At 39.7% G+C, this 15,645-nt stretch overlaps 1 protein-coding gene across 1 annotated transcript in view; it reads right to left on the reverse strand.

The window, feature by feature from the left end:
* Positions 1-15,645, reverse strand: part of LOC122806349 (mucin-3A-like) — a 239,655-nt gene that overhangs the window by 78,526 nt on the left and 145,484 nt on the right. The window contains exon 3 of the mRNA XM_044076687.1: positions 6,192-6,298. Within this exon, the coding sequence (XP_043932622.1) occupies positions 6,192-6,298 (107 nt within the window). The remainder of the gene's footprint in view (positions 1-6,191; positions 6,299-15,645) is intronic.

The raw sequence follows: 15,645 nt of genomic DNA on the forward strand, positions 1-15,645 counted from the left end.
TCCAGGTTGTACGTGTGAAAGTGTGCAATGGAAGTATAGGGTGTGTACTATTGAGTTTGTTGTATTTGTTGTGGTAGTGCAACCTCAGAGTTGGTATCTATAAGTAGCGGGGGTGGGGAGGGCACAGGGTGGCTTGTCCCCCTGCTAATATGTAGATCTCTTGGGTTTTGTTGATGTGTATGTTGTATTAGTTTGTTATAGTGTAGGGTGGATGGTCGTGTTTGTGTTTTTGTTTGTGTGGTAGAGTGTGTATTAAATAACATAGCGTTACATACTGAAACTTCAATATTATGAAGTTTGTCTATTGTATCATTTGTTTTTTTTACTTTTTCATTGTAGTGAGTTTTTGAAGTTCTCGTCTTGAAATATTGAAATTCGATATTTCAGTACTTTGAGATTTGAAAGTGGACCCATCCAAATACACACACACACACATACAGACACAGACACACACACACACACACACACACACACACACACACACACACACACACACACACACACACACACAAATAGTTAATACCCAAAATTCAAAAATATAATCCATCACTCCTTAAAAAAATGTTCTATATACACAACTGAGAACCTTAAAATCACAACTCTGCTCCCCTTCATTTTAACAATTCATGGTACTCAACACCACACAAAATACAGTACCAAACTTATGGATAGGTATGCAAAATGCAAAAGGTTAAATGATTTTCCATGATTGTGTATAAATTCTAGTAGAACAGAAAGAAATAAAACATTCAACAAAAAGCCATAAAGAAAGACATGAATGTGTATAAAATCCACAGATGTAAATAAAATATAAGAGCTGAAGTAAATACAAAATAAACAAAGAAGTCAGAATGTTAAGTTGTGGTTCCTCAGTAAATATAACTAGTCATATTTTTGGTATATTAAAACCACAACCACAGCTTCAAAAAAAAAAAAGAAAAGAAAATGCCAGTATATGTACTAATTATACTTCTCAACCTACTTAGCACAATCAATCTAGACAAAGCCACAAAGCCAAAAATAATGAGGAGAGAAAGACCCCAAAATAGGAACTGATTTTAATTACTATTTTTATAAATGTAGAAAGTTGTTAGAATAACAGGTTTTGCATTAGCATGCATTTCCTGAAGGAGATTAAATCTGAAACTCAAATGTCTAATATTATTTAATGACTTCAGTCCTCAATAAATTGTGAAAAAACCACAAATTTTAAGAGGAGCAGACTAAAAATATGACATGAAAATCCAGACAGTTAAGAAGTTATGTTTTTTACAGCTCACATATACCATTTCCTATAAAAGGTTGTTTTGTAGCAGATATAAAAGCAAAATAAGAGGAAAACTAGTGCAAGTTTCCATTTACTAGAAGGCACGGGATCTTTGCACTAAGCTATACAACTGCAAGGTCACTTTAAGTGATACCAATACGAAATAGCAATGAGTAACACAACAAGTATGGCTGGCAGGCAATTGAATAAAGTGATGTGTCATGAGGCAGTCAAAAGTAAGCTGCATATAGACCCAGGCGTACCACCTATAGTGTAATTACACCTGAAAAATATAATTCTATTTAAGAAAGGAAGTGAAGGCACAGTTAGAAAGAAAAGAATAATGTTACTGAAAAGTTGATAGGGCCAGCATCATGGGTTTCACCCACAGTTATATTGGTAAGCCAAATAAGCCAGGTGAAATAAATATGAATGCAGTAAATGGGACCAACAAGACAGAAGTCTTGGCTCTAACAGTGGATGATATCAGCGTACTTAATGAGGTAATGATGTTCAGTAAACTAAAGGTCGGGCTAGCATTATCCAGATTATATCTAACAAGAAGAAGCATTGCAACACAGGTCCATCTGTCCATAGGTTTAGTGAAAAATTACAGGCTCTAATGGCAATTGAGAATCTCAGTGCCCCAGATCCCACCCTGGAACTTATAGATGTCCAAGTAATCATCCAGTTCCACTTCAAAGGTATGGAGTGATTAACTGAGATAAATAGTTAAATTGTGAGAGGATATTATTCCATAGTTATAGGAATCTTTAAGATATGATGTTGCCAACTGTCATGGTATTATTGATATTAATATTTATTGAAGCTGAGTATCCTTTTGCGTTCAGATCAATGGGAGGGATTCTGAGTAAAAAAGATTCCAAACATTAAGATATATAGAACAGAGATAGACATTTTAATCTTTGGCTTTAAGACTAGCTAGAAGTCTTTCAGTTCAACATATGAACAATCTTTGCACCTTCCACAGCTGCACCACATCTTATATTAGTATGATACAGAACAGCAGGTAATATTATATAACTGGTCTGATAAGAGCAGTGTAGGGAGAAGAGTTATGTTGGTAACTTGGCTGTCAATCCCTTAGAAGACCAGGTAAACAATTTCATATGCTTTTCTTACAGTAGTGTCTAAACTGTTATCAAAAGAAAGATCATCAATTACATGGGCTCCAAGGTCTTTTACTAGTTTGCTGATATTTTAGTTGTTCATCAATATTGTGTGTGTGTGTGTGTGTGTGTGTGTGTGTGTGTATATATATATATATATATATATATATATATATATATATATATATAGATATAGATATAGATATAGATATGCTGTCCATCTATACTGTGTGTATGTGTGTGTGTGTGTGTGTGTGTGTGTGTGTGTGTGTGTGTGTGTGTGTGTGTGTGTGTGTGTGTGTGTGTGTGTGTGTGTGCAGATCTAGTGTGCCTGGTCAGATATCCACAATTGTCAACAAGGCAAATATCAACACATTTACATTGACAATGTTGACAATGTTAATGACACAGTTCTGATGCATGATCCAAGGACTAACCTCAGACCTTGGTAATAAAACAATAACATGATTTTTGTAGGGGGCAAGCTCCCATGTACTCCCCATGTGGGGGTTGGCTGACTCTATATACTAACCATGTGATCGCACAATCCTCAGGGAGAGGGGTATATAACCTACCCTGAGGACTGTCTATCTCACACATCTGTCAACCATCTGTATTGTCAGTCAAAGTGTGTTCACAATGCAGAGGTTGATTACAGCTTAAATTGAGCGATGCCAGTGAACCCATATGTTTGTATGTATGTATGTATCTATCTATCTCTATATAAATATGTAAATGTGTCAGAATTGTCTGAAATATGACATGCCTCAAATTGCTTTGTCGACATGCTGTAATTGACAAAACTGTTGGCCGGTAGGTGTATGAGATCTGCAATCACTAGGGCTGTGGAATATGACTTTTCCTCAGACATTGTGCAACCCTGGAGTTGGAATAAATAAATCTGTGGGTGTGGGGGTGCAGTCCTCCACATGGGTGGTTCAGGAGGGATCTTGCACCCCTGCAAAAAAAAAAAAACAATTTTTTTTCAGTTTGCATGCTGCTTGCTTAATCTGTGGACCATGTGCATAAGTGTGTCAATGTTTTATTGTAGATTTTAACATGATAACATTAGCATTATTGCCATTTAGGTCATTCAATTTAATTAACTAGAGGCATGCACACACCCACCTACATGAAAATATAACTACGAAGCCAGGATGAGTGCCAAATGTTGCATTTTTGTTACTGAATGTGAGGCTGTTTCTTTGTGTGGTAAGTTTTGTTTGAAGGGAGTTGCTGTTATTGATATTAAGTGTAATGTTCCCAAGTTATCTGCATATTTGGTTAGTATGACATTTCAGTCAGTTCTGATGTCTGATAAAAAGATTCCAAAAAGGAGTAGCCCCCAGACAGCAATGAGGGACTTCACTAGTAACAGGGAATGGTAAAGATAGGAGTTTTTTTAATTTTATCTGTTATATACAAGTGTGTAGGTAATTGTGGCCCCATGTTATTACAGCATCACTTCCCTGTAAATCCCTGAAGTTATATATGATTTCATCATGGGGTAGAATGTTGACTGGTTTAACCAAATTGAGGTAAGCTGCATGATTCAATTATTCTTCACATTTTTGACCCATAGGGTGTTCATGGTTTAGAATAAATTAGACTTGGTGTGAACTCTGCATCATAAATATTTCAGGGCATGACACAGCAGTCCCATTGATGAAATAATGATGTTTAGCAAAACCCAAAACACATGATGACCAACTTAAGTGCTTAACAGACTAAATGAATTGATAAAAGTGCCCTTTATTTCTTTTAGGCAAGGCAGTACTACCCAACTCAATTTAAATAAAGACCATGCATTTTATGTCACCAGCAAACATTGTCAAAAAATATACAACGTATTAGGAGTGGCAAACTATAGCTCATGGTTTGTAAGATGATTACTCTAAAAACAACACTGAGAATTAATGGTGATTCACATCCTATCTCAGTGGACTGAAATATAACAAAAAGTACTAGAACAACAGTTAAAGTAGAATAAAGTACCTCCATATGTTGACTCAGTGTTTGCAAAAGTGTTATAAAAGTATTTTTTTTCCTCCCTAACAGACCTGCCTGATAGCTCCAGTACCTTTACCGATTTGGTCCCATTCACCCTGTCGGGGGCAAGAGGCAGACATCTTTGGACTAGACAATCTTATGACCCACTCATTACTAGCTAGAGTGCCTAGTCTTCCGATTCATGTCCCCTGTGACAAATGTCAGGTGGTAGAGAGCTGGCCAGCTTTCAGGAGCTCCACAATTCTATAACAGCACTTCAGAGCTCCAGTACTGCCTGCTCTTTGACGTGAGCCTTCACACTCTGATTTCCCCAGCCAGAGTGTGTATATTTAGCTGGACTGTGCAGTGTGGGTGCAATACCCAGAGCTCCCTCTACATGTAGCCCAAGTGGCAAGCCAAAGCTAGTTCTTCCCTGGATGGGCAAGCTGGCATCAGCTGTTCTCTTCCATTCTCTCTGTCCAAGTTTTTCCAATGTCTGACCTACTAATTTTACTATCGATGATGATAAAAATATTTCAGTCATCTGAAATGGCAACTTCCTCACTGTTGTGCAAAATCTTCTCATGGAAGTATAAAATGATTGATATTAAACTATAGATCTAAACGTATAAAATAAAAACCTTAAACACTGGAAATGTAATATTAAAAAAAAACAGACTGGCAGAATATATTCTGTGACTGAAATACTAAATGAAATTTGTCCATAAATTCAGATATTCATAAAAACTTTTTGCTTAGATAATTATAACATATCCAAGCATCTGATTGCGTTCAGTGCTGCAAGCCCTGAATGTATACAAGGTACACAGTACTTCTTGTTATATAGTGTAAGGTAGCTTGAACAGAGCAAATTTTGGAAGAAAACTATAAATCTACCAACATCTTGATTCACTCTGAGTCAGATGCCCAAGTGAAAATATACAAGAGGAACAGAACTCTGACAACTGTTTTTCATAGGAAATCACTGCTGGTACAGTTTCTACATGTGTGCTGACAGTGAATCCTATCTCTTGGGGGATTTATCTCTTCCTCATATTTGTTCAGCCAAGGAGTTGGTTTATATAAATTTGTAGCTGGGGAGGTGTAAGGGAGTTTGCTCCTCTAAAAAAGAAAATGCATAAAAATTGTCTTTTTGTTCTTGTTTTTAGCCATTGCTTTTTATGTCCTTATTTGTAAAACTTGAGGTTTATTAGAGGAGCCAACCCCACCCTTTCAAGAATTTTTAAACACAGACACCATTAGGTCTAAATCTGTTGCCTCTAACTTTAAATATTGGACCAAGTTACACTGTTTGCTAGAGAAACGTAAAAATAAGAATAGATTAGACCAGTTAGTGTGCACTGCACTTTGTAATAATAACTCTTGTTATACTTTACGTGGATAACAATAGTAAGTAAAATGAATTTGCCCACACTTTGAAATAGTTATTTAAGTTACTGTAATCTTAATTTAATATAGTAGCCTGCTCATTTCTGATAACATTAAAAAATAAAAAAATGTATCCATGTGTCTTAAATAATGTACTATACCACAAAAAGAAATCTGCTGTGACGATAATGATCACCTGATGCATTTATGCCAGAGGTACTAGTATTAAAGCAAATGCATGGATGGGAATTCCAATCAGGCCCAACGACTTTCTTATGTAACCCTGAGGAAATTACTTAGAGATATATACACATGCTTACCAGAAGAAAATAATACAGCTCTGAATCATGTGTGTTATTAACTTATGAATAATTTATTTAACAGTTTAAAGCATTGTTGATAACAGTTATACTTGCCTGATATATGTTTCATTAATTTCGATACCCCTGGATCAAAAGACAGAGTACAAATGGATTTAAAATGACCATGGCTGCCAAACTTTACAAGTTTTTTCAAATTAATCCTATAAACAAAGGTAGAAAAATAAAAAAATTGGTTAGTATTTTTTGCACAGAGGCTGAAAATGAAAACTAATGTCATAGTAAAATAACTTCTAACATGGCACTAATGTATCAAATACAGGAAAGTTACTATATTAATGTAGAAAAGACTGTGCTGAAATTGGTCATATCTCTCTAATTCTAAAAGTGTTTAGATTTTGATATCAGATACTTGGAAATCAGCCTAAGCACTTCATGTACAATACTGACTAGCAATTCTGTTAACTGGCACAACTGTCTGTAAAAGGGAAGGTGTAAACACTAATGTTTGAGAAATATCTGTACAGTGTTTACCTCTATTGTGCTTACACATCTGTTGCTTTGCCCAGTACAAACCCTACAGGCCTTAGAGATATTTCAAAGACAAATCTACCACAGCTAGCTGACGACCTGATGCAATTTAGGACCCACCTTCCCTTGAGGACCCACTAGCAAACTGGTTGCATTTACAGATAGTTTCTATTTTCACCTTAATGCAGGCATAAATAAACTGGTCCTGAATTGAGACAAATAAAAATACAATGCTAAATTTAGAAATAATCCCCACCGGGAGGATCCGAGTATAAAAAAACTGTATAACAAAAGGAAAAAACTCCTTGTCCCGAGAACTACAATACCTCACATTTGAGAGATGAATTTAAGAGACTAAACAAAGAACTTACGTGCCAAATCAAATCTTCCAAGAATAAGTATGAAAGGAAAATTGCCACCTTTGTAAAAGACAACCATAAAGCCTTTTTCAAAGTATGTAAGAAATCCTAAGAACAACACCCAAAACAGCAACAAACTGATGCATAACAGTGTCTCCTCTTCAGTCCTTGAGGACATATCACCTCTTCACCCTCTGAGGATATATCAAAAATGCTATCAGATACATTTAGCACAAACTCCCCCCAGATTTCCCTCATTTGCAATTGTGTTTCAGTCAACACACAGGTCACCTCAAACCAGGTCCTAGGGGCACCATCCAAGGCCAGAAATACTAGCTGTGTGGGTCCAGACAATATGTCTGGCTGCTTTATTGTCAGTATGAAACACTGTCGCACCAGCTCACTACTAAATTTGTTCAACATCAGCTTTGAAACTGGCTTTGCGCTGGAGTTGTGGATAAAAACAGTGGTCAACTTCCTCCACAAGGGTGGATCCACGACTGATCCTTGCAACTTCAGACCAGTAAGTCTTACCAGTCTTATTTGTAAAGTAATGGAGCACATCATTATGGTATTTGGAAACAAAGGTATTAGCAGCTTTCAGTCACTGAACCCAAACCAGTCTGGGTTTGTAAAAGGAAGAGCCTGTCTATGTTACTCATGGGATAGTAAACTCTGTCTCTGAAAGAATGCAATCAGTCAGGATCATAGCTCTTAACTGTCCAGATTTTCACAGAATGTCCACATTTTTGCCTCATACAAATCCATATATACCAAGAGGTCTGTTCCTCATAAACTTTATGGTTGTCTGTCAAATCAGTGAGGATTGAAGCCACTAAATAATGGCATACATATGAGTTTTGTATTTCATTTCCTTCAAAAAATGTATACAAACACAAATCCTGTTGTTACACTCCACTTCAATAAAAAGACAGCACACCAAACAGACCTTTGATGACCTTTTACTGAATTCATAAACAACATAACTTATTGCATCATAACTTTATTCTTTATTGCATCATTTCAATTCATTTGTCAATCACAAGAAAACATCCTGTAACCAATCATCAGGGCAGCGTATCTCCGCTCACCATACTCAAATAAGCAGCATCCTCGCCTCTACTCACTTATTTTTAAACATCAAGCAATGTCCAACCGCTCACTTTCAACCCCAAATCCTTACATCCATCCATACACCATGGGGGGAGCAGCGTTGAACCACTCACTTTCACCCCCAAACTTTCTTACACCAACCCAAACACCAGGGCGGAACAGAAGAAGGACAAGCCTGCCTCTCTTCTCCACCCATCAGCCTGACTCAGGCTGTTTCTCTCACCTAAGACCAGCTTTTCACCATATACTCCAAAAATAAACCCAAATTCAAATCCAAAATCGTTCAAGTGTACCTCATCCTCTCTGCACCACATTGGATCCCTGTCAGCAAACTCCTTGTGCTCTATCGTATGTATGCCCACTGGTCGCAGCTACCTCGCCAACCTAAAGTTAACAAATCGCCGTGCCCATTCTGCTGCCATAAAATTATTAGCATGCCTCCAAAAATATGGAGTATTATCTCGGACCACACAACACACACACTTGGATACAACTTCATTAAAGCAATGAAATCCTCCTTTATCTGGTACACCAATTACCGCTTTGGAATGAAACCCAAATTGTTACCTGCCAAATGTGCCACCAAGACTTGAGGAAACCCCATCTGTGATTGTATACCAGCAAACTCCTGCATAAGCTGATTCCATCTGAGGCCTGTAATGCCATGCCATCTGATTCTCCAACTGAACAAATGCAAACCCACATCTGAACCATTAATCCTAATTGCAGCCCTCTTCGGTGCCCAATAAACATATGAGTGGCCTAGGATGACAATCACGTTACCTGAAAAAAAACTATTAATGACCAATCTCATTATTCACTATGTAAGACAAAAAGGCATTTGAAGACCAGTGCCCCACTCTGTTAATGACCTCAGTTGAATTACCTTCTTTTGCTAAATCCAAAGCTCTACCCATCTGAAAGGAATGGGTGGAAAACCTCTCACCCACAAAACCCATACAGTGGAATGCCCTTCTCATTACACATATCAACTGACCACCCATTATCACCTTATGCTCCTTTAATCAGAAAACCAGATCATGTGAACTCCCCCTATGAAATGCTATGAATTTCCTAGTCCAAACCACTGAGCACATCTGTTCACACCTATCTTTCCCCAAAACTATTTGTGTGCCCCTCCCAAGCTGATCTGTCTTAGATTTCTGTAACCAAATGTGAACTGCCCCAGGCAGTATCATGACATCCTCTCAAACCAATGACTTCAAATAACTCAGATACTCTAAAAGCTCTGAAATCCATCCATAAGCTCAATGTCACCCAAAAAATATAATTGAGTCCCCACCCACAAAAGCTAGACCCCATAATAAAACCTTCAAAGGTTGCCTTGTCAAGGCCAATGCTTATCCCTATTCAAGCCATCCACTCTACCCCATCCTTTCAACATACAACCAACTGTCCAGGATTTAGTGAAATCACACAACCATGCCACATGAGCTAATATACTGCTTGTGGTCAAGTCCACCTTAACCAACTGCAATGCCCTACCCTGTACATGAGCCCAAGCTAAATATCGCAATTACAATTCTTCTGACCAGACTCCCTCCTTCTTGGACAGCTGTAAAATAAATATATCAAAATCAAACAATACCCTACCATATGCCCTCCTGGTAGATGCTACCCAGGACTGTTGCACCAATCTCCTGGTCATTGCAACCCAATCCACCTCATCTGGCACTGCCTCCAGTTCTTCCGATGCCATCAAAGCTAACTGCCGAAACCTGGAAAACTGAAGGTGAGACAAACTGTCAGCAATCCCATTCCTAGCACTTCCACATGTACACCTGTAAAAGAAAAGTTAATCAACAAACTCTGTAAAACTAACTTACATAAAATTAGCAGTAACCTTTCAGACTTTGCCTGTAAAACCCAAACCACTGCACTATTGTCCAAATTAAATATAACCCTCCTTTCCCTCAACTGTTCCTGCCAAGCCATGGATGCAGCCCAAATTGGCACTAACTCTAAGAAAGCAACAGCCTTCTTCCAATCATCCTTCCACTCAGACAGCCACAGAACTGCAAACCACTCACCCCCCAAAAATGCTCCAATACCAGTACCCCATGCTGTATCTGTAAATAACTGCAAATCTCATTGACCAATCCAACTAACTGCCAAAAGGAAACTCCATTAAACATCTCTAAAAATGACAACCAAAGAGTTAAATCATCCCGTGTCAGCTTACTGAGTCTTACCCAGTGGTGCTTGCTTTTCCACCCTTTCAGCAGAAAGACCACAGACCTACAAAAAGTACGACCCGGGTTAACAGCATGACATGCAAAATTCAGACACTCTAACAGCTCCTTGACATCCTTAATCCACATTTTATCCCTAGCCTTCACCCAGGCTATCTTTTCTTTCAAATGGGTTATCCTCTCATTCAGTACACAAAACAATCCACGTTCCGCATCTACCAACAACCTCAGAAAATCTAATGACGTCACTGGACCTTCCAATTTCTGTCTAATCAATGGAACCCCCAGTTCTTCACACATCTTCACAAACTCCCGCATACCTACCAGAACTCCCTCACACCCTTCACCTACTAAGAGGAAGTCATCCAAGTAATGAACCACCCTTTGAGTGTACACCCGCTGCTGCTAAATCCAGTGTAAAGCCATGCTAAACTTCTCAAAAGTAGCACAGGCTACAAAGCATCCCATTGGCATAACCTTGTCAAAATAAAACTTCCTTCCAACAACTATGCCCAACAGCGACCATTCTTCCTTCCATACCGGCAGAAGTCAGAAAGCAGATTCAATATCCACCTTCACTAACCACAGATTTTTAAACCCCCTAATGACCCACACCATGTCATCCAACAACGCATAACTCATTTTAACCTCTTCTACCAAAATAAAATCATTTACGGAGTTCCCCTCTGGGTAAGACAAATGGTGAATCATCTGAAATTCACCCACCTTCTTCTTTGGCACCAAGCCCAATGGCAAAATCTTGAAACTGTCTAAGGGGGAGTTGTCAAAAGGACCCAGTATCCTACCCACCCGATGCTCCTTCTCCTCCAAAGCTTCCAAAATATTTTCCCTCCAGACACTGATCTCAGGTTTTTACAAACTGTTCTATCCCCTGCCCCCTTTGATTTAATAGAAATCCCTCAAATCAGTTCCTCCACCACTGCTACATCCAGATTTTGCTGGAGCATGAACCGCAATACCAGCACCTTAATGCAGAATGTGTCCCCAAGTGTTCCTCTTGTCCCCCAAAAGGCATCCCCACCTTTCTGCCAATGAACATTCCCCCTACCACGTATACTTTGGGATCCCTGAAAGGCAGCCGATAACCCACTCAGAGCAGGGAAATTGACGCTTGGCTGACAGTATTACCTTCTCGCTGGCCACACTCTACCGCTGGGTGTATGCCTGCACACTTTGAATGAGTGTGCAAGAACCTACATGCCGCCCATGAACATCTCCCCACTTTAAAAGCCCAACACACCCTAACCACTTCTTCTCCAACCTTACCCCCTTGCTACCAGCACTGAAGCTGTCCATCATAGTAGCCAGCCATATGTCCGGGTGCCCAAACCTCATTTATTCTAGAAATGTTCTAAATTTTCAAGAGCAATATTTGAAATCTGCCCCTATTTTGGGGCATTTGCCCTCCCCCATTATTTTAGGCTTTGTCCAGATTTCTTGTACTAAGAGGTTGAGAGGTATGGTCAGGACTAGGGACATGTTGTCCTCTAAAAGACTTCTTAGTAGTGAGGTCCCCTAAGCTTCTGTGCTATGGCTACTTCTATTTGGTATTCACTTCTTTAAGGTTAAGCTGATGTTAAGGGTCTGTGGCTGACAAAGTCTGTAGATGACTCCAAACTTGGAGATATCATTAACACACATTTATGTAGATTTATTTATGGTAGTTCTGTCATTTGGAGATCTACCAAAAAAGTTTAGCGAAAAGCATTTTCAGCAAAAATAAAAAAAATATATTTTTTTTGCAGGGGAACAATCCCCCCCACCCCTGATGTGTGGGGGGTGGGCCCCACATACCTCCTGAACTTAAATATATATACTGTGAGGTTGCACAACAATGGAGAAAAGCGAGTCCTCCACTATCACCGAAAGTGCTCTCGGTTAAACATTTTCAACCAATTTGTCCTCAACCGAACTACATTCTCATGAATGATGCATTCCCCATTAGCACTCCAGAGGTATCACAGATCTTCCAAGATGGTCTAACACATGGAATGGTGGCAGGATCACAGCATAAAGCTAAATGCTAAAGAGTGTAGTATTGTTCCCTTTAGGAAACATTAGCATTCATGGTACCTATGCCTCTAATGGACAAAGGCAGACTGTAAATGGTTAATCTCCCAGGCCCCTGCTTGTAAATGTTTCACCTCCCAAACTCCTACTTGCACTTATCAAGGATACCAGAACTTGTCAGCGATTTGGGATGCATGGCTAGGCTTAGGCCCTTGCGGTCATTGGGCTAATACACACCTATGAACCTATGAACAAAGCATGAGGTCCAGATGTGATCCCCCCCAAGCACTAAAGAAGGCAGTAGATTAAATATGTGGTGCAGTGGTTAGCATTGTCACCTCACAGCAAGAGGTTCTCCCATTCGATTCTCGGCTGGAGCACCTTCTGTGTGGAGTCTGCATGTCCTCCCCATGGTCGAGTGACATATAAAGACATGCAGGTAGGTGCATGCATGAATGAGTGTGCCTTCTTTGAAGGTTGGGAGTCAGGCTGGCAACTCTGCACCATAAAAATCCACTGCCAATCATTAGCCGTCCAGAGTTCTGCTGTGGTGACCCCTAACCGGGAAAAGTCAAAATATATTACTAATTTAACTTACAAAGGTATTTATTCAGCCCCTGGAAGGGGTGCACTAGAAAACTGGGAGTAAGTATGATCACACTCGCCCATAATGGTGGAACAAGTAGTACTTTAGACAGATGTACGCCAGTTAGTCTAAACCAGTACTAGGCAGAGCAATAGGCAAAATGCAAAATACAAAGCTAAATAGGCTCTTTCAACAAAACAGCCTACAGGATAAAATCAGTGTGGATTAATGGCCAAGAGATTTAGTCAAACCAGTCTCATCCAGTTCTGTGACAGGGTTCTGAATGTGGGGCTGAGAAGCAACCTAGATGATATAATCTATCCAGATTTCAATAATATATATTTTTTGGTTCCCTCTGCTTCCATTAATACTGACCTGTGCCCCATGTCTAAGCTGGGTCTGCAAGCATCCCTCTGCTTCCTGTTAAGGAGCATCACCAGTGAGCATCTTCCCCCCAAGGATGGGCTCACCCCATCCCTCCCTGCCACTCCTTCAGCCACCTGAGCTGCTAATGGAATTCAGCTGGGCTGTAGTTAGGGTTTTCTCCAACTACATCATCAGAGCGACAATGATTTCAGTAATAATTTTGACTCCACAATGAATGCTTTTAAGGAGAATAAGGAAAAGGGAAGCGTGGCAAAAATGTGCAGTTTGTAGGGGAAATGGCTGAAATACAGGGTACAGAGTCTGGCAAAGTGTGGTTGAATTCTAGAGGAAAAGTGATATCAATTGATGTACTATCTGTACCCACAACTTGGCAAGTGATAGCCAACGTGAGTCATCCATTGGACTAGCTCGGTTCACTGTCACTGTTTATCAGAGAAAACAATGGGTATAAGAAATTGACTAAAACTCCCTGCAAATGATATAGTAATGGGTGTGAAAGTGAATGATGGAGGATGGAGACTTGCATAGACCAGAAGCCTGGTCTGAAGGTGATACCTCATACCGAACCTGGAATAATTCAAATATGAGCTGAGAGGGCTCAGACTAGCTAGATGATTTCATCTGCAGAGATGGACCCATTTACTATAGGTGTTTGGGATTTTGTAGTGATCATGTTTTTCCACTAGTGTTTGAAAGATGGGGATAGTATGTCTAGAATGGAAAAGTGCGGCAATAAAAACATCCTGTTTTAGAAAAGGGGAACAAGATGGCTTCTTCCAGTATAAGAGATATGATGAATATCGGGCTTCCTGAGAAATCCCTTGTCAGGCTGCTGGAGGGTGGACTTAATCTGATTGATGAACCTCTGATTGAGGAAGAATGATGTGGATCTTGTCCTGACTATGCAAAAAGGATTGATGCTTGCTTGGATCCTGGAGAGACTATGACAGGTTTCCAATGTGTTCTATATATGGTTTTGGAACTGTAGAAGATTCATGTCCATGTACCATAAAATGCATTGTGAAAATTCCTACAACAGGACAAGGTCCCATGACCACTGCTGCCTTGTATTTTTGGAGAAAAAGTTGTGCATACATTCTTAGTTTTAAGTCAAATACATTTAAACATGTGTAGCATTTATCCAGAGGTGTGACTTCTGTTTCTTCTTGTTTGTGGTTTTCATTGCCAAGCAGTTGTGGAGCAGATGAGGTTTGGAGAATTTCCAGTTTGGGGAAATGAGGTTTACATCTTTGCTGATGGTAAATGATGATGTCATCTTGGCCTCAAATAACTGTGCTCTCTAATGTGCACAGTGGTTGGGATGAAAATTGTCAGCTCTGAATCAGAAATCATGGTTCTGTTTTGGAAAACAGTGGGTTGCTCACTGTTAGTAAAACTGGAGCAGATAGTCAAAGTGCATGAATTTAAGTAACTCAGAGTCTTGTTCATAAGTGAAAGCAGGTGGTATTAAGATATTGAGTTGTGGCAGCAATAATGCAGTCAATGGACCACAGTGTGGTAGTGAAGTAACACTTGAACGATAGGACAAAGCTCTAAGCTTTCCTATCAGTCATTGTCCCCACCTTCATCTATGATTATGAGCTTTGGGCAGTGACCAAAAGGATGAGATTTCAAATACAAGTAAGAGAAATGATGATCCTTCTTTACAGTGTTCTGCTCACTTTTCCTGACAAAGTCAGGAGTTCCACAGTCTGGCATTAGTCATTTGGGGTTTGGAATGTTCTCGCGGTATTTCCCACACAAGATGATCCAGGTACATTTCAGTGCGAAGAAGTCACAGGACAGATTTGGGAAACACTGGCAAGATTATATCTCTCAGCTTGCCTAAGAATTCCAGGATATCCAACAGAATAGGCTGCAGACTGTTGCTGGGATAGGGAAGTCTGGTCTACCCTCTTCCTAGCACCATGATCCTCCAGGATATCCAACAGAATAGGCTGCAGACTGTTGCTGGGATGAGGAAGTCTGGTCTACCCTCTTCCTATCACCATGACCCTCCAGGATAGCCAGTAGAATGGGCTGCAGACTGTTGCTGAGATAGGGAAGTCTGGTTTACCCTCTTCATAGCACCATGGCCCTCACAAGGACAAGTGGTAAGAAAATAGAGGTGAAGGGTTTCTGGAGTCAGACTGAGGAGGACTTTGGGTGATGACTACTTCAACAGAGCATTTGTTAAAGTCATTAATATGTATTTTGATTGTCTAAAAGGTACTAAGAGCAACAGGGACTGCTAGAACAAATAGTCCATCTGACTGGGAGTTCCACACCCCCATTACCCTGCTTTCCTCCTGCAGTAGCTTCACATAAAA

This window comes from Protopterus annectens, chromosome 7.part0 (genome assembly GCF_019279795.1).
Source record: "Protopterus annectens isolate FY-2018-M chromosome 7.part0, PAN1.0, whole genome shotgun sequence".
Lineage (NCBI taxonomy): Eukaryota > Metazoa > Chordata > Ceratodontiformes > Protopteridae > Protopterus > Protopterus annectens.